Here is an 18,899-nt window from a genome sequence, read left to right on the forward strand (position 1 = left end):
ATGCCTAGGTGAGGATCACAGTTAGTATCTCATATTATATGTGCATTTTTTCACTCACCTGATGTGTAGGAATTGATCAGTGAGTTTATGAATCTCTTGCAGAGGGAATTGCTTCTTGTGTGGCTGTACATTAAGTGCATCCTTATGTAGAGGGGAACTCAGGAGTCTTGTTAAAAATAAAAATTTTAGCTCTATAAGCTTTCTGTGCTACTTTTCTTCATTAAGTTATTCATCAAACATATAATGAATGTCTGCTAAGCTTTATTCTAGGTGTCGGGACACATCTAAATAAAACAAAATATTTTTATCTTTGTGAAGCTTACATTCTGTCAGAAAAGCAAGTAGTAAATATGAACTTTAACTGCATCCTAGTTTCAGTGTGGTATTTTCAATGTTATTTAATCCTGTGTATTTTCTAATTTCCATTGTGATTTCTTCTTTCTGGGGACCAGGCACTCCGTTCACAGAATGTGGCTTTAACAATCCTGACTTTCTGGTATTTGATGAGACCTGTTCTGGGTAAAAATACAGGCAGTTTCACATAAGACAGATACCTGGGACTGAGCTTGTACACGCATAGGTGGTGATGACTGTCGTGTGACTGCTGTGTGGCCCACAGTACCTGTGAGATGCCTGCAGTTAGAAGATGCATTTGAATTTCAGAGATATGAAAATGTGAAAAAATGTGTGGCTGAAAACAGATGTACTCGGGCTTCTTAATTTATTTCCATTTTCATATTTTCTATTTTAATCTGCTTTTTGTATCTTTTTTAAACTGTTCTTTTCCTATTAGATTTTTAAAAGTTTTTCTTTATTCTTTTTTTCTTAACTGATTTTAAGGTTAGTGAATTTTATTTCTATTATTTTAGTGGATACCTGTAAACTTGCAATGTATCTTCTTGGTGTAACAGATGATAAAGTTAAGAGCATCTCTCTTTTTCTCTTGGACAAATACGTGGGCATTGCAACACTTTTGTCACCGTGGTCCTATCTTGTACATTATTTCTGTCACCATGTTCAGTGCCCCTTTTTCTGGTATATGTGATCATTTTCTCTCAGCATATTAAGATGATGTTATTGAATTGTTTACTTATTCTCTTGTTGCTATTCAGAAGTCTGTTGTTACTTCATCTACTTTTATATGTAATACATTCTTCTCTGTCAATTTGCTTTTTAGAACTTAGTCTTTAATTTTCTACAGTTTGAATGTGGTAGGCTGAAGTACAGATTTCTTATTTATCTTGCCAGAGACTTGTGATTCTTAAATATGAGGAGTCATAATATTAAAAATATTAGAAAGTTATCAGACATTCATTCAACACTGACTAGCCTCCATTCTCTCTATTATCTAGCTGTGGAATTTTTGTTAGAAAATTGTTTTTCTGTCACATATTCCCTGGTGTTTCATAATCTCTTCTTCACATTTTATGTCTCTTGATCTGTGTTTGCTGAATTCTGTATTATTTCCTCAGATCTAATCTGGTTCACTAGTTCTCTTTCCTCCTCAATCTAGTCTATCATTTTGTTTGTTTATTAGGTTTTGTGTAGTAATGCTATATGTCTATTATGTATATTAATATATAGAAAAGTCCATGCAACATAAATATATAGATTGTCAAAAAAGTGTAACTCAAAACACTGAATTCCCATTCAAGTCAAGTGAATAATAGATCATAAACTATGCAGCAATCCAGATGCTCTAACACCTCTTCCCTCCCTTGCAGTGCTAACAACACTTTTCATTTTGCTCTTTTTTATTATATGTATATATGCATCCTGAATCAAACATAATTTAAGGTTGTGGGTTTTAAAATTTATATAAATTGAATTACAAGTATTTGTTCTGTTTTATGCAGTTTCTTTTGCTGTACAGTATGTCTTTAAGATATATCTCTATTGCTACAGTATCTGCATTTCATTTATTTGCTTTGCTGCAATGTGACTTTAATACAATTTGTTAAACTTTCTACCAAAGATAGTTATTTGGGTAGCTTCCAGTATTTGCTATTGCAAATTCTGACTTACTCCCAGGTTTTCCCTTGGAGTTCTAATGTATTTCCTGTTCGTGGCCGCTCTTTCTTAGATCTCTGATGCTTTTCTAATCATAATCAATTTTTTCACTCATGTTTCTATAGCATTTGCTTTGTTTCTTATTGATACCTTTGTTTGTGGTGTGTTATCATTTTAAGCATATATTCAATCTGTAGATCTCTTGGGAAGTCTAAGTTTCTTGAGGTTGTTTACCTTTTGTGTCTTTTCTTCTGTTTTGTAATTATGGATCACTGACTTATCTTTGACGTGCTTTAGCTCTGGTAGTCTTGTGTGTCCAAGGAGTCCCTTCAGGGAGATTTGTTTTCTCCTTCTGCCAGTAGCTGTCATTGGTTTTGAGTTTTTGTACCACACTATGGTGTAATTTTTAGCCTAAGTTCCTGAAGGAAACTTTTGGAATAATTATTAGGAGACACTTTGCTTTTCCTAACACTCAAGGTCTAGGCTAAGACAAGTTTTTTTTTTTCATTTGTTTCTTTTTGTGGTAGTAGATTCATTCATTTATTTATATTCTCTCTCTCATTCATTTTCTCTTTTATCTCTCCCTCCCCTTTATCACTCTACCCATCTCCCTATCTTTTTAATGCCCCACATTCCTAGAGATGCAGCACTTTGAAAATTCTGACTTTGTGGGCATCTCAACTTTAAATGTCTTTACCTTGCAGACCCAAGGACTTGTCCTTTTTCCAGGAGAGCTTTTCACACTTGGGTTCTCAGTCACCCTGCCCGGGCAGCCTCCTTCAGGGGCATGGCATGGCCTGGACATCAGTGTTCTGCACACCCCCACTGCCTTTTAGATTTCCCTTTGCCTTGGGCTTCCTTCCTTTTTTTTTGGCGGGGGTGGGGGTGGGGGCTACCTCTGCATTTATAAGAACGTTTGATTTATTTTATTCAGCACCCTGTTTATTTTTATAGAAGAAAGTTTTTGGTTTACCTAGTGTACTAGTATTATATTTTAATTTTTCTAGTTGCTTTCTGTGTGGTCTTTGCCAATGTTAGAAACACAAATGGGTGATTTTAATTCTTGTAAGTGGTACATACAGGGCTCTTCTGGCTGCACACATGGGTAGACTAGGGCTCTCTCTGCCTTAACCCTGCTTTCCTCAGGGTTGGATTTGGTTTTCAGACTTTATTTCCCATTTAGTTAAGGAAAATGATCACTACTATTTCTAGGGTTTTGGCATCCTTATAGCTTATGGTTTATCTTACTTAGCACTTTAACATCAAATCTTAGGGAAGAATTTTTTTTTACTTAGTTGGGGCATTTTGCCATTTCTGAGCTATTTACTCTGGCCCGTGGGGCTTGCATTTTGCCATTAGCCAGGCTCGGTCATGAGCCCAACTCTGGGATATAAGGGGGTAAGTCCACATGGAAAGTGGGAGGTTTCGTTTCTCAAAGGAAAACCAGATGAGGTTCCCAGTGCAAAGAAAATAAATGCTAGGAAGGAGATATCACATATGTGCACAACACGTTCCTTATCAGGTCATCGGAACTCTCATCAGAAATTTAAATGCAGGTATGAGACTACACACTTTTAACACTATCGCTGTTGGTGATTGATCATTCTTCTCATCCACCAATAGATCAATCAAACTGTAACTTACCAAACTAGACCCCTTTTCCTCCATTGTTAAGTTCAATCGGCTTCGGAAATCTATGGAATCTGTTATTTTTCTTTACAACAGTATAAAGGACATTCTTTTCTAACATCGTTGCTCTAGTCCAAGCTATAGTACTTTCTACCACAATTGAATCCTTATTGCTCTGTCCATATCTACCGGGGTTCCTCTTCAGTCTGTTCTCCACATTGCAGTGCAGTGATCTGTCTACAATGTAGATCTAGTTATGTGCTTCCTATCTTCCATGTATATCTCAAGCTTTTAAAAACCTTTCATTAGAATTTATTAACTAGATTTTCATCTAGCCCTTTATCATCTCTCCAGCTAGTTTTGCTCAAGCATTTTCATTTATATAGATTAAATTATACATTCTCATACTACCGTCTATGTTTTTCTTTAACATTCATTATAATTACAGTTTTACACTGTGTATGAGTATTTGATGAATGTCTGATTTATAAAAGCAGATACCATGTCTGTTTACTGCGATCATTTAATTTTACTAGCTAGAATGTGGCGAGGCTTACAGTGGTAAATACATATTTGTTTCATTAATTAACTGATTGATTACTGTAAAGAGAACTCCATGGTAACTAAGGCAATTTATTTGTTTAACATCCATCTTCAAAAGCTTTCTAGTCAATTGATTGAGGATTTGGGCTCTGCAATACAATCTGACTTGGGAGTTTTAGAGAACATTGTGTAGCTATCAAATGAGGGGTATGGGGATGTTTCAAGCACATGCCAACATGTGATTGTGTTCATGTAAAATAATATGAAGGGAAGATTCGGATTATGCCATGGTGGGGATGTACTGATTGAAATCAGCAAGGAGTAGGGTTTTGGACTGGTTTGATATCGGTTTCCCCAGTGACAACATAATATGTCACTTGTGTCCAACCGTGGCCTGCAGGCTGCTGGTGGCCCAGGATGGCTATGAATGTGGCCCAACACAGAGTTGTAAATTTATTTAAAATCTTTTTTTTGCTTATCAGTTTTTTGTTAGTATCTGTGTATTTAATGTGTGGCCTAAGGCAACTCTTCTTCCAGTGTGGCCCAGAGATGCTAAAAGGTTGTATACCCCTGATTGAAATCCCCATTTTCCTTTTATGCTTTTCTGCTTCTTATATTCTGTTTCGCTTAAAGATTTATTTGCTGCTGTGGTCACTTGCTTTTAGACAAGAAGCAGAAAGTTTTTTGTTTTTGTTTTTTTTCCTCTTACCAGCTATATCCCAGAAGGCAAAGACCAGTGGGCTAGGGTTAGGGCAGGACTGTTTCTCCACAGCCTTGGGCATCGTACTAGAAAAAAATAATTTGCCATTGGTTGGGAGGAAAGGCCTTTCTCACTTCTTCTCTAGCAGGACTGCAGCCCTTCTTCTGAGAATAGTTGTTTTTTTGTTTCCCCCTCCATAGATGTGGATAATTCACTTCTACTGAATGCAATTGCCTTGGGACTACTGCATGAGTGAAAACAAAACCACTTTATATGAATAAAGATGAAAAGAGAAATTCAGTTGAATATGAATAAGTTTAGTTTCTTTGTTACTCTAAAGACATCTAGGTTCACAATTTATTTGTAATATCCACTAAAATTGAAGTAATAACTTCTTCAACTGACTAATAGCATTGCTAACATCAAAGTTTTGAAGAATGGGTAAGAAAATGGTGCATGTGTACAACTTTAAAGTACAATTTATATACTTTAGTGAAGTCATGATGTATTTTTTATATCTACCTTGTGAATTAATAGAACAGTTGGTAGAGTTAGGAGAAAGAAAAGGAAAAATGTTGGGAGTAGTAACAAGAGGACATAGCATTTTGATAAAAATACAGAAAATATGCCTGAAGAATTTAATCTTGTTCTCAGTCTAAGTGCTGATTGTCAGTCCTAGTCAATAACAATTTCACCTTTTCCCTTTTCACTCTCCTGTAAATATCTCCCTAATGCTTAGCATGGTGCCTTGCATATTCTAGTCTCTTGATAAATAAATATTGGTTAGTTGAATGAATGAAGGAATAGATGGATGGAGAGGGAATAGATGAATGACAAAATCCTAGACTTCACAGTACAAATAAATATACATGTCAACTTCCCTGTTCAAGATTTGAAAACAGAGGAATCTTTTAATAATTTAGAGGAAGGTGTTGATTTCATCTAACAATTTAACAATAGGGTTTTCAGAAGTTGTATTACCACATATAAAATGCAAATGGTAAATAATAAAATGGAGTAAGCTGAAATGAGTATATATTATGAGATGTATTCTTTAATGTTGGAATCAGATTGCTGAATTCAGAGCATAATTTTTAGAAGACTTTTAAAAAAATCATTTATGTATTTTTAATAGTTCGTTTTTATTGACATTTTTCTAATACCATTTATCATCCTTATAACCTCTTCCGCCTCCACCTGCCGCCCCGCTCCCTCCCTCACCACACTGCTGTCCATGTCTAGGGCACCCTTCTCTCTTTTGCTGGAGCCTTCACCCTGTGCCTTCCCCCAGGGCTGTCGGCCTGTTCTCTATGAATCTGTAAAAGACTCTGTTCTTGTTCTAACTTGACTTCCTTTAGAATTCTAACAAGTAGAAATTGGTTATAACTTTCTACTTAAATGAATCAATTTTCATTTCTGAATTATCATAGGTTTTAATTTAGTAAAAATGAATGACTAGATTTTACTATAAATCATTTATTGGGTTTAATGCCATATATCTGGAAAATATTTTTCCCCACATTTAGATCTTTGTGATTAATATCATTTATTGGTTTTACTTGTTTGAATATTTAATATGGTTTGTGGTAAAAAGTGTGGGCTGTGGTGTCAGACAGATTTGAGTTTCAATCCCCTGTTATCTACTTCTTAGCAAATTGGATCTTGTGTAAAATGGAGATGGTACTTACTATAACAGGTCTTTGGAGGATATAATAAAAAATATATGTGGCGTACTTAGCACAGTATCTGGAATATAGCAGGCATTCAGTAATGCGGAACAACTGTTTTTTCCCTGTTGTGTTTTGTTCTGCAGCTTTCCCCACAAATAAACCAGATGAAGATGCAAGACATGTAATAAAAGTGGTAAGTATTGCTCTTAAATTGGTATTTTGCATATATTTGACTTTTTTCTGCTTTATTCATTTTATTTTTGTAAAATTGTTTCTCATAGTTTTCATAACTTTACTTATCATTAAACCTAATGTTATACTTTTACACTGTTAAAATGTAAAGACTGGAGAACTTTGTTCTTCTGTGTTAGCATCTATAACCCTTTTATCTTACACCCAGCTGTCTGTCTTCTCCTTCTGCCTCTCCCACTTCCCGTCTTCTTCCCTCTCTACTCTAGATGGTATGGTCCTTACAGGAAGGGGTGAGGTTCTATTTTTGTTGGTATCCCCTGTGCCCGGTACAATGAATGAAATGCAGTAGACACTCAGTAAAGGCATCAGGTAGCAGGAGCCACCAGGTAGTCTGCAGTGTATCTCCTGATGTGCGTGTCGGTACACACTGAGTGTCTGTGTGTGTGTTAAGTTCTCAGTGCTTTCAGTTAAATAGACTCCTTTCATGTGTAAATCTGTATAGAGATAGCATTACAATATGGTAAATTTAAAACTGAGATTCTTTAAGTTTATTTAGTGATTTCTGTAGAGATTTTCAGTGGAAATCTGGTGCCTGTGTTTTATAATAATGATTCAAGTACTATTGTATATTACATATGTATATCCATATTTTTACAGTTGTAATACCAATTTTATCTCTAAGATTTTTAAAGTAAAATTAATTGTTCTTTTCTTTTATAGGAGTATCAAGAAAATGGCCCATTATTTTCGGAACTTAAATTTTACCAAAGAGCTGCAAAAAAAGAATGTAGTAAGTAAAATTAGCAAAGCAAGCTACTTCCATATATGTGCTTGCTAAAGTGAGTGTAAATATTTTTATCTTTTTCTCGCCTTCTGGAAAATTCTTTCCAATTAGAAATGTTATTGTAAAATGATACAGTTATCTGTTACAACATATAAAAAAAGGCAGGTGGTTTACAAATTTTGATATTATGTAATGGGTTATATATTTCAGAATTGTTTCTACTACTTTACATAAAATGTATTATTGATCCAAGCTACCAAAAACGAGTTCTGTAAATGTCAAAGACAGTAGAATGAAATTAATTTTTAAAGACTTGGCCCTGACTGGTGTGACTCAGTTGGTTGGGCCTTGTCCCGCAAAGTGAAGGTCACTTGTTCAGTTCCCAGTCAGGGCACCTGCCTGGGCTGTGGGTTCGTCAGGCCAGGGCACATATGGGAGGCAACTGATCAGTGCTTCTCCCTCACATTGATGTTTCTTTTCCTCTCTTTATCCTTCCCTTCCCCTCATTCTAAAAATAAATTTAAAAATCTTTCTGAGAAAACATTTGGATAGGAAGGATTGTGAGGAAAAATAATTAAAATGGGCACGGGCAGTAGATACATAAACAAAAGGAATGATTTTAGAATGTTAGGGTAAGGTGTTACGATTATTAAACATTATGATGATTTAGAAAATAAGTTAAAAATGCTAGACATATGAATCTTGAGAAATTAGTTGGAGCTGAGGATCGGATGTAAAAACTATCAGTTAGAGGATTTGAATGTGAAGTGAGTATGAGCAGAACTGAAGAAGAATAAAAGCGTTTTCTAAACACTGTCAGTTATGTATGGACTAAGTAAAGCTTTAAGGAAGTTGATCTGAGTAATGAATGACTTTACAATCAAAGGTCCTTTACATTATGTTTAGGAAAAGGGATGATGAGGTTAGCCTCAATAATTAACTTTTTTTTTCCTTGATAAAACCTTCTAAACATTAAGACTGTGGTCTTTACTGATTGCTTGAAGTATTTCAGGGTGACAAATAAAATCCATTTAACTTGATTGTTTATCAGTAGAGCTCTCTTAAACATTAATTTTCTACGTTAGGTGAAAAGTTAAGCTATCTGATTGTTTTAAGTGGATCTGATTTTTTAAAAACTAAGTTTAATCAAAACTTTCTGTATAACATAATTTCAAAGTAAGATCATTTTTCTGCCCAGTTTCTATTATTTGACTACCATGGCTTTAGATTTTTAAGTAATAAGGAAGAAAAAGTCATCTCTCTACTGATTCTTTGGTGGTTAAAATGTTTTTAAAAATTTAACTAGCATATAAAGGAATGAATTTTTTCATGAATAATAAATAACATTTGTCTATATGATGATGCATTTTATGACTGTTGCTACTTTTGTTTGTTATTTATTTATTATTTTAATGGTGCTAAAACCTTTTATTAATAGAGTTGGTTATAATTTATTTAATTTAAAATTTCTTTTTATGTTTTGGCGTTAAATATAATGATAAGTAGAATTCAAGCCATTTGGTAGATACTTTTGATTTCTAAAAGAAGTTTTAGGAAGGTTTAATTTCTATTTAGGTTAGCTAAGTAAGTTTTAGCATCAATGCAAAAGTAAGAAATATCTTTATAAAAACATTTATCTTTTTCTGTATTAAATTTGTCTTGCAGTCAAAAACTGGATAAAACTAAAACAACTTGATTATTTAGGAATTCCTGTGTTTTATGGATCTGGCCTTACAGAATTCAAGGGTAAAAGGTAAAAATAGAATTATTATAATCGAATATTATCCAATACTTGTTTCTTATGTGGTCTATTAATATCTGTGACTGTATAACAAGTTACTCAAAATGGAGTGGCTTATAACAACCAACTGATACTACTTTAATTTCTGTGGGTCAGTTATCCATAACTGGCTTACCTGGGTGGTTCTAGTTCAGGACTTCTTAGGAGGATGTGTGTACTCAGCCATCTTTTGGGCTCCAGTCATCTCACGGTTAGACAGGGGAAGGTTCTGCTTTAAAGGTCACTTATGTGGTCATTGGCAGGCCTGAAGATCTGCTTCTAAATTCACTACTGCGGTTGTTGGCAGGCCTCACATCCTCACCATATCTCTCCATAGGCTGCCCAAGTGTATAAAGACATGGCATCTGGCTTCCCCTAGAGCAAGTAATGGAGGGAGGAGGAAAGCGTGTGCACACACACGGGCATGCACCCAAGAAGAAAGTCACAGCCTTTTTATAATCTAATCTGAGAAGTGATATCCTATCATTTCTACTGTACTCTCTTTGCTAGAAGCAAGTCATTAAATGTACCCTATACTCAAGAGAGGAGAATTAAGCTCTATCTCTTGAAGAGAGGCAAAAAAAAAGAAAAAGAATTGTTAGAAATAGAAATATTTTTAAGCCCACCAAATATAGCTCATCATTACATATAAATAATTCACTAGTAGTGATTTTTAAAAAGAAAAAATATGTTGTCCTTTGTTACGTACCCATTTTGTCCTTTCAGTAGCCCTTAACGATAGGTGATTTGTTTTCCCTTGGTGAGAAAACTAGGCTCAAAGGTCAGTGCTTTTCTCAAATGATCTTTAAATGCTGTAAGTAAAAACAAAATGAACAAACAATAATCTTGCAACAAAATAAAGCTCTTCCAGTAGGGGACTGAATGGCTAAGCATGATACTTTCATAGCGTGCAATATTATGCAACCCATTAAATAAATCGGTTAAAGCTATACCAGTTGACTTAGAAAGATTTCTATGAGATACACTTCAAAAAAGCGTGATTCAGAAAAGTGCATAAAATAAGGTCACATTTTTGTACAACAAAGATAAAAGTTTTTATGTGTCTGTTCGTGTTTGTGTATGTAATAGGTAGATGCAGAATAGGGTCTCATGTGGATAGGTGAAGGGAAGAAGAGAAGAGAAGAGAAGAGGTGCCAAGCAGAAAAGAACAAGAAAAAGTCCATTTTTTTTTAAAAAAAGGTCTGCTTATAAATGTATAGAGACAGTAAATTTGGTTTTATAAGGTCAAAAACAAATATAAATAAAATTTTCTGTATGGACAATTTGTTCAAGGCTCTGTGGCAAGAAGGTCATAGAATCAAAATGAACTAAATTTAAACTGTTTAATTTAGAAAGAGTAGTTTTTCATGATCTAAGACAGTGTGAGTGGTTCAGCACAGCACTCTCTTCTAGAAAACTAAGTGCAAAGTAAAATACTAAGTAATATCTTAGAAGGACAGCATTATTAATGTATGTTTCTCTTTAATGGTTCATATTGCATCATTCTTTATTGTTAGATTGGGACATTTTCTCTTGTTTCAATTCATACACAGAAGGTTTCAAGCATTGCTATCTTCAGATCTCTTTGTGACATTGTCTTCTTGTAGTTACAGATTTATGGTAATGGAAAGACTAGGAACAGATTTACAGAAGATCTCTGACCAGAATGGTACCTTTAAAAAGTCAACTGTCCTGCAGCTAGGTATTCGAATGGTAAGAAGGAATGACTTATTTTACATGCTCCATTTTCAGATTATTTACTTGATATCATATACAAATTGTTGCCCTTTGTGGAATTATTAGAGAGTGAAGGATTATTGCCCTAGAAATGTCAGGTATTAAGAGTCAGGTTATTTTGGTGACATTGGGAACAGCTGTCTCCCTTAGTGATAGAATGGGCCGTGTTGTGCACTACAAATGCAATGAGACATTGGTTCTCCAGGCTGATGATTTTTTTTTTCTTACAGCTTTGTTTTACATATCAGAACAAGCTTATGTTGCTATAAGAATAACTTCTCTTTTGTCAATTACATTTTTAACAATGCAAACTATGGCAGATTATATTATTTTCCATACTAAACACATGATGGTATCGAGGTGCTATAAAGTTTTTATTACGAGTTTGGGATGGTGGCAGTAATTAGTGTGGCAATGAATAATACATACTTTGCCAAATAAGAAGCAATGAAATCTTAATAGCACCCATGCACACATTTTGTTTATACCACATATTTGTCTTATCTTGTTTGTGTTTAGTTTGCCTAAGCTCCATTTTATTTTTTTGTTTTTTTCCAGTTTAAATGGAATGAAACTGCTCATGCCGGGTTGGGATGTGACACACAGAACTCATTCATTTTCCCTCGTGTGCATTCATCCAGTTAGGCAGAATCCAGTGTTTACGGAACACTGGGTGTAGGTGGCAGCTCCAGAGATGAAGCTGAGGTTCACTCTGTTACCGTGCAGAGGGAGAGTGCCTCTCTGCTCGTGGACATGCTGTTCTGTTCTGGAGTCCCTAAAACTCAGTTTGTAATTGTTCCTTGGGTAAGGAATTGCTGAGTGGGCTTCATGATTATTTCCCTTTGTGTCTCTGATTTTATTGTGGTTTTAGCTTTGTGGTTTTAGCTTTGCGCAGTGTGGTTTGGCCATCAGGCTGTCGGGAGCACGGGCATAGACATTGTTGAATCTTGGTTTCCTTTCATCAAAGTTTCGATGAAAGCACTTGATATCTCAGGGTCATTTTATTCAGCTCTTCCCAGGATGAGCAACCAGTACATGTAATGCTTTAGAATAGATAAATAAATGTGAAACATGCCACTTTGTCATTGTTAATATGAAAAAACACATGTAATTCTATATTCAAAATGTCCAGGTTGATCATGAGTTCTAAATTAACATCAGTATAACCTTACATATTTCTTTTCACAGCTGGATGTGCTGGAATATATACATGAAAATGAATATGTTCATGGTGATATAAAAGCAGCAAATCTACTTTTGGGTTACAAAAATCCAGATCAGGTAAATATAACATTAAGCTTTGCTTTTTATAAAGGGTTCTCAAAATATCATACTGGGGCATTCAAAAAACAAACTCCTAACCAGACTAGTTTACAAATGAGGACTTACCACGATGCATGTTATGATGTATCTTACCTTGCTTATGAAATTTAATGCACTAAACTAATAAGTAATTAGGGTGAGGAAATTGAGACCCAGAGGGGTTAACTGATTTGTTAATGGTTATATAGTTAAGAAGTGGCTAAACAGGAATTTGACTTTCTGAGCAAATACAGGGACCCATAAAAATCCAGTAGGAGAGCTGGATTTTATACAGAGAAGAAAATAAAAAGCTGTCACATTAGCTCTTTTTCTGTTGTGTAAATAAGCTTTAAATAGAGCAACAGTTTCAATGGAACTTTCTGTGATGATGGGTATTCTGTATAATACTGTCCAGTATAGTAGCCATTAGCCACATGTGGCCATTAAGCATATGAAATGTGGGTCGTACACCACCACACACTGGTGGGAATGCAAAATGGCCTGACCACTGTGGAAGACGATTTGGCATTTTATTACAAAACTGAACATATTCTTTATGTATGATTTAGCAGTTACACTCCTTAGTATTTATCCAAAGGAGCTGAAAACCTAAAACCACACAAAACTTACACATAGATGTTTATTGCAGCTTTCTTTGTAATTGCCAAAACTTGAAGTAGCCAAGATGTCTTTTAATAGGTGAACAGATAAATAATCTGTGGCATATCCAGATAGGGCAGTATGAGTCAGTATTAAAAAGAAATGAGCAAGACAAGAAAAAACATGTAGGAATCTTAAGTAATGCATATTACTAAATGAAAATTTGTATAATTCCAATTACATAACATTTTTAAAAAGACAAAACTATGGGGATATTAAAAAGATCAGTGATTGCTAAGGGTTAGAGGGGAGGGAGGAATGAATAGGGAGCACAGAGGATTTTTAGGGAAATAAAATTGTTCTGTATGATACTGCAATGGTGTGTATGTACATGTCATTGTACATTTGTCAAAGCCCATGGAATGTGCACCACCAAGAGTGAACTCTGACGTGAACTACAGACTCGTGGGATGATAATGTCGATGTTGAGTGATCCATTGTAGCAGATGTTAGACTGTGGTGTGGGACGCTGTTAGTAAGGGAGGTTGTATTGGGGGTGGGCTGTGAGCATATGAGAACTCCCTGTACTTTCTACTCAGTTTTACCTGCATTTACAAAAATTGAATCTAAAAACTGCTCTAAAAACCTAAAAAAGTGATTACCATAATCAAGTTAACACATTTTGTCAGCTCACATAGTAGACTTTTTTTCTATTTTGTTTTGTGGTCAAGACACTTAAAATGTACTTCTTCACCAGATTTGTCTCATGCAGCATAGTAACAACTGTGCTCCCCATTAGCTCCCCAGAACTTATTCATCTTTTACCTGAAAGTTTGTAGCACTTCCCATTTCTTCCACCTACCCTGCCCCTGACAACCACTATCTACTTCTGGTTCCATAAGTTCTATTTTTTCACATGCCTCGTATAAGAGAGATTATACAGTATTTGTCTTTCTGTGTCTGGCTTATTTCACTTAGCATAATGTTCTCTGAGTTTTTTCATGTTGTTGCAAATGACATATTCCTTTTTATGGCTGGATAATACTCCACTACAATATGTGCATTTATATATACATATGTTTATCACATTTTTAATCCATTTATCTGTCAGTGGGCACTGTCTGTTTACATATCTTGGCTATTGTAAATCATGATGCAGTAACTTGGAAGTGCAGGTGTCTCTTCAAGTTAATGATTTCTTTTGCTTTGGATTATGCCCAGAAGTGGGATTTCTATTTTTTAATTCTTTTGAGGAACTTCCACATTGTTTTCTATAGTACATTCTCACCAAGAGTGTACAGGGTTCCCTGCTCTCCACACCCTCACCAACACTTACCTCTCTCATGTCCTCTTGCTAGTAGCCACCCTAACAGGTGTGAGGGGATGTCTCATTGTGGTTTTGATTCTTACTTCCTCGATGATGACTAATGTTGAGCACATTTTCACATTTCGTGTTGGCCATTTGTGTGTCTTCTTTAGGGCAATGCCATTCAGGTCTTTTGCCCTGTTTTTAATTGGGTTATTTGAGTTTTTGTTGATGTTGCTGTTAATGAGTTGTCTGCATTCTTATATATTTTGGATATTAACCCTTTAGCAGATGTATGGTTTTCACATATTTTCTCCCATTCCATAGGTTGCCTTTTCATTTTTTTTTATGGTTTTCTTTGCTGTGTAGAGTCTTTTTAGTTTGATAAAGGCTTGTTTGTTTTGGTTTCGTTGCTTGTACTTTTGGTATAAATTACAAAAAATCATTGCTAAGACCTGTGTTTATGGGCAGGAAAAATTAATACTGTCAATATACCCATACTGCCCAAAGCAATCTACAGATTTAATGCAATCCCTATGAAAATTTCAATGTCATTTTTCAGAGAAATAAACAGTCCTAATTGGTATGGAACCACAAAATACCCTGGATAGTGAAAGCAGTCTTGAGAAAGAAAAGAACTGGGGACATCATAGTTCCTAATTTCAAACTATATTACAGTGCTAGAGTAATTAAAACAGTTTGCTATTGCCATAAAAAAACAGATACAGACCTATGGAATGGGATAGACAGCTCAGAAATAAAGCCAGGTGTATATGATCAAGTAATCTTTGACCAGGGTCCCCAAAGTCTCCTCAATAAATGGTGATGAGAAAGCTGGATATCCACATGCAAAAGAATGCAGTTGGACTCTTATCTTTCACTGTACACAGAAATTAATCAAAAATGGATTCAAGATTGAAATATAAGACATAAAATAAGAAAACTAGTAGAAAACATAGGGGAAAAGTTTAATTTTAATGAATTTGAATTTTAATAGTCACTTATGGCCAGTAGCCCACTATATTAGAGTGGGAAGATTTTAAAAGTTAAAAATATTGAGTCCATAAAAAATTACAAAAAATATAGTTGAATATTTGAACTTTAAATGAGGAAAGAAATTTCTAAAATGTCTGAAAGAAAATATCTTAGAAAATATTGAGAAGTTTCAAGTTTTAAGCTGTCAGTATATTTACAAAACTGAAATATTGAAAGGCAAATGAGAAACTGAAATATTGAAGATAGTAAAATCTAAAAAAATTAATAAATACACCAAATACTTTCTTAAAACAATGATTAAAAGGAGTGAGTAACAGAACAGAGAAGGAATACCACTGTCCAAGGAAATAAATGAGAAAAAGTTCACTACCACTAAAAACTGAGATATATACAAATCAAAACAGTGAGGCAACATTTTTAAATAACTTATCAATTAGAAAAAGTCTGATTATTATAATCAGACTTATAATTATAAGACTTATTCTTATAAAATAATAATCTGATTATTCTGAGCCTGGTAGAGATGTAGAATACCAGTGGGATGTAAATTCAATGGGTGTAGAAGAAATTAAGTTAATGGAAGGGCAATTTAGCAACATATATTAAAAGCCTTCACAAGTCTTTATACTTTTTAAGGATAGGTTTATCAATGTATAATTTACAAACAGTAAAATTCGCCTTTTCAGGTATATAGTTTGATGTGTTTTGACACATGTATTCATATAATCATCATTGTAATCAAGATATAGAGCATTTCTGTCATCCTCATGCATTCTGTCGTTTCCCTGCTCAGTCCATCCCCTTTTCTCACAGCCCCTGGCGATGATTTCTACCCCTGTATTTATTAGTTTTAGGGATGCCATATAAATTGGATTATGGGAGATGTACTCTTTTGGTCTGGCTTCCTTCACTTAGCATAATGTTTTTTAGATTTGTGCATGCTATTGTTCATTAATACTTCATTCCACTTTAATGATATGTAGCATTCTGTTGGAAATCACTACACTTGCTTCATCTATTTCCCTGTTGATGGATACTTGTGTTGTTTCCAGTTTCTGACAATTATGAATCGAGTTGCCATTAGCATTTACATACAGGTTTTGGTGTAAGTATAGGAGGGGGAACCCCCCAAAACCAGAATTATCTTCCGGAGGGCAGGTCCCTTTGTAGTACAGTCTTCCCTCGCTGCCAGAGTCCAGGCTTCCCATCTGTATCGGTGGACTGGCCAGGATTGTTGTGAGAGGCTGCATTCGGCCTCAGTGAATCTCTTTTTTATTAAAAGCTCTTAATATATTTTTATTAATTTTCTTAATTGTTATTTTGTATTATTTTATTTTATTGTTCTCTGTGAATTTTGTTGAGTCTTTAACGTGTTTGCCCATTTCATGATGGGTGATTTACAAACACACCTGCCCACACCACACTGAGTGTTCAGCATTTTTTGACCAAAAAAATGGCATGACCCCCATGCCCCACCCACCCTATTCATCTGATCTCACCCCGAGCACCTTTTTTTGTTTTCCTGGGTGAAAAAGTTCTCAAAGGGAAACATTTTGCTGATGTGGACGAGGTGAAACAAAAAATGACAGGAGCAGTAAAAAAAGGCATCGATATTGACGAGTTCAAAAACTGTTCTGAGCAGTGGGAAAAATGAATCCATAGGTGTATTGCATCAAATGGAGAGTACTTTGAAGGTAACTGAAGCTAAAATGTGTAAGAATAAATATACAATTTTTAATAAATAAATTCTGGTTTCTTTGAGTCCCCCCTCATATGTTTTAACTTCTGGGTAAGGAACCAGGAGTGGAATTTTTCTGGGTCATATGGAAGGGTATATTTAACTTGAAAAGAAGCCCCCAAACTGTTTTCCAGAGTGACTGTACCATTCCGCCTTCCCACAGGCAGTGTGTGATAATTCCAGGTGCTCCACATCTTGCCACCACTTGGTTTCATCAGTTTTTAAAATTTTAGTTGTTACAGTAAATGAGTGGTCTTAGTGAGATTTAATTTGTGTCAGTCATCTCTAATGACTGAAGGCACTGAGGATCTTTCATGTGTTGATTTGGCATCCATTTATCTTCTTCAGTGAATTAAATGTGCCCATTTTAAATTTGGGTTCTCTTATATTAAGGCAACTTTACGATTTGAGGATAGGAACCCTTTGTCAGGTACTGGTTTGTGTGTATTCTCTGCATATGTAACTTATCTTTCCATTCTCATTATCTGTCTTTCAAAACGGAGATGTTTTTAATTATGATGAATTCCAACATATGATTTTTTCTTTATGATTTGTACTGCTTCTCTTCTAAGCCAGAAACACAAAATGTTTTCTCGTATGTTTTCTCCAAGAACTACTGTGGAATTCACATTTAGATTCCTGATTTATTTCAAGTTAGTGTTTGCATTTGGTGCAAAGTAAGGGTCAAGTATTATTTATTTAGTTAGTTAGTTAGTTTTACATACATATGTGTAGTTGTTCCAACACTGTATGTTGAAGTGAATACCTTTTCCCCAGTAAATTAATTACCTGGAACCTCTGTCTAAATGAATCGACCATCTGTGGAATGAGTCCATTCCTAGACTCTGTTCCAATGTCATCCATACAGTCAGTATCACACTTTCTTGATTATTGTAGCACCATAGTTTTGAAATAAAGTAGTGTGACTCTTCCAGCTTTGTTCTTTTTTTTCAAAATTACTTTGACTATTCTTGGGGCTTTGCAGTTCCCTATGTATTTTAGAATCAGTTCATCAGTTTCTACCAAAAACATGCAGAATTTTGATAGAGGTTGTGTTGAACTATAGATTAATTTGAGAACATTGATATCTTAACAATATCGAGTCTTCTGGCTAGATACCAAGGTAATTCACTTGGAAAAGAATGATCATTTTAAATCTTCATTTTTATTTCTGCTGTTCTTATTTTTATTAACTTCAAAATATTTTCTAATTTCCATTGTGATTTGTTTTCTGACCCCTGGGTTTTTGTAAATACATTGTCTAATTTCCAAATATTTGGAGGTTTTCAAATTTCTGTTATGATTCCTAATTTAATTCTGTTATGGTCAGAGAACTCTGTATGATTTCAGTACTTTTAACTTTACTGAGAATTACTTAATGCCTGGATATATTGGCTAATTGCTGAATATTTTATGACCCCTTGAAAAGAATATGTATTCTGCTGTCTGTTTGGGGTTACAGTATTTAATAAATATATATTAGGTTCCATTGATTGAGTTCTTGAAGTTTTCTATGTCTTTGCTGAAAAGAGTATGGAAACTTCAATTATAATAGTATATTTATTATTTTTTCCTGTCAGATTTTGTTTCTTGTATATTGACATTCTATTACTGGTATGTTTAGTAGTTTTATGTTTCTTTATGGAATTTTTTATCATAAAATGTGACTTTTTAATCTCTGGTAATGTTTCTTGTTTGGAAATCTACTCTGTCTGATATTAATATAGCCACACCATCTTTTTTCTTTTTGACTAGTGTTTATATTATATATCTTTTTCATTCACCTTGAATCAATCATCATCTGTACACTTAAGTTAAATTTCTCAGAGGCAGTATTTCCATTTGGAAACATGTTTTTAAGCAATGTTAAGACAGGCCTGTAGTAGCCTACTGTACTCTGGATAGGTTTTTC

General features: G+C 34.6%; 1 protein-coding gene across 6 annotated transcripts in view; it reads left to right on the forward strand.

Annotated features, from left to right (window-relative positions):
* VRK2 (VRK serine/threonine kinase 2) overlaps positions 1-18,899 on the forward strand; it is an 89,120-nt gene that overhangs the window by 20,465 nt on the left and 49,756 nt on the right. For 4 of the 6 annotated variants that reach the window (XM_036027991.1, XM_036027988.1, XM_036027989.1 and 1 more), the window contains exons 3-7: positions 6,696-6,745; positions 7,465-7,534; positions 9,194-9,281; positions 10,916-11,021; positions 12,234-12,326. In XM_036027991.1, coding sequence (XP_035883884.1) covers positions 6,696-6,745; positions 7,465-7,534; positions 9,194-9,281; positions 10,916-11,021; positions 12,234-12,326 — 407 coding nt within the window. Of the gene's footprint in view, positions 1-6,695; positions 6,746-7,463; positions 7,584-9,193; positions 9,282-10,915; positions 11,022-12,233; positions 12,327-18,899 lie in introns of those variants that run through there. The other 2 variants (XM_036027992.1, XM_036027993.1) reach the window with 2 other exon arrangements.

Source organism: Phyllostomus discolor, chromosome 6, assembly GCF_004126475.2.
Source record: "Phyllostomus discolor isolate MPI-MPIP mPhyDis1 chromosome 6, mPhyDis1.pri.v3, whole genome shotgun sequence".
Taxonomy (NCBI): Eukaryota; Metazoa; Chordata; class Mammalia; order Chiroptera; family Phyllostomidae; genus Phyllostomus; species Phyllostomus discolor.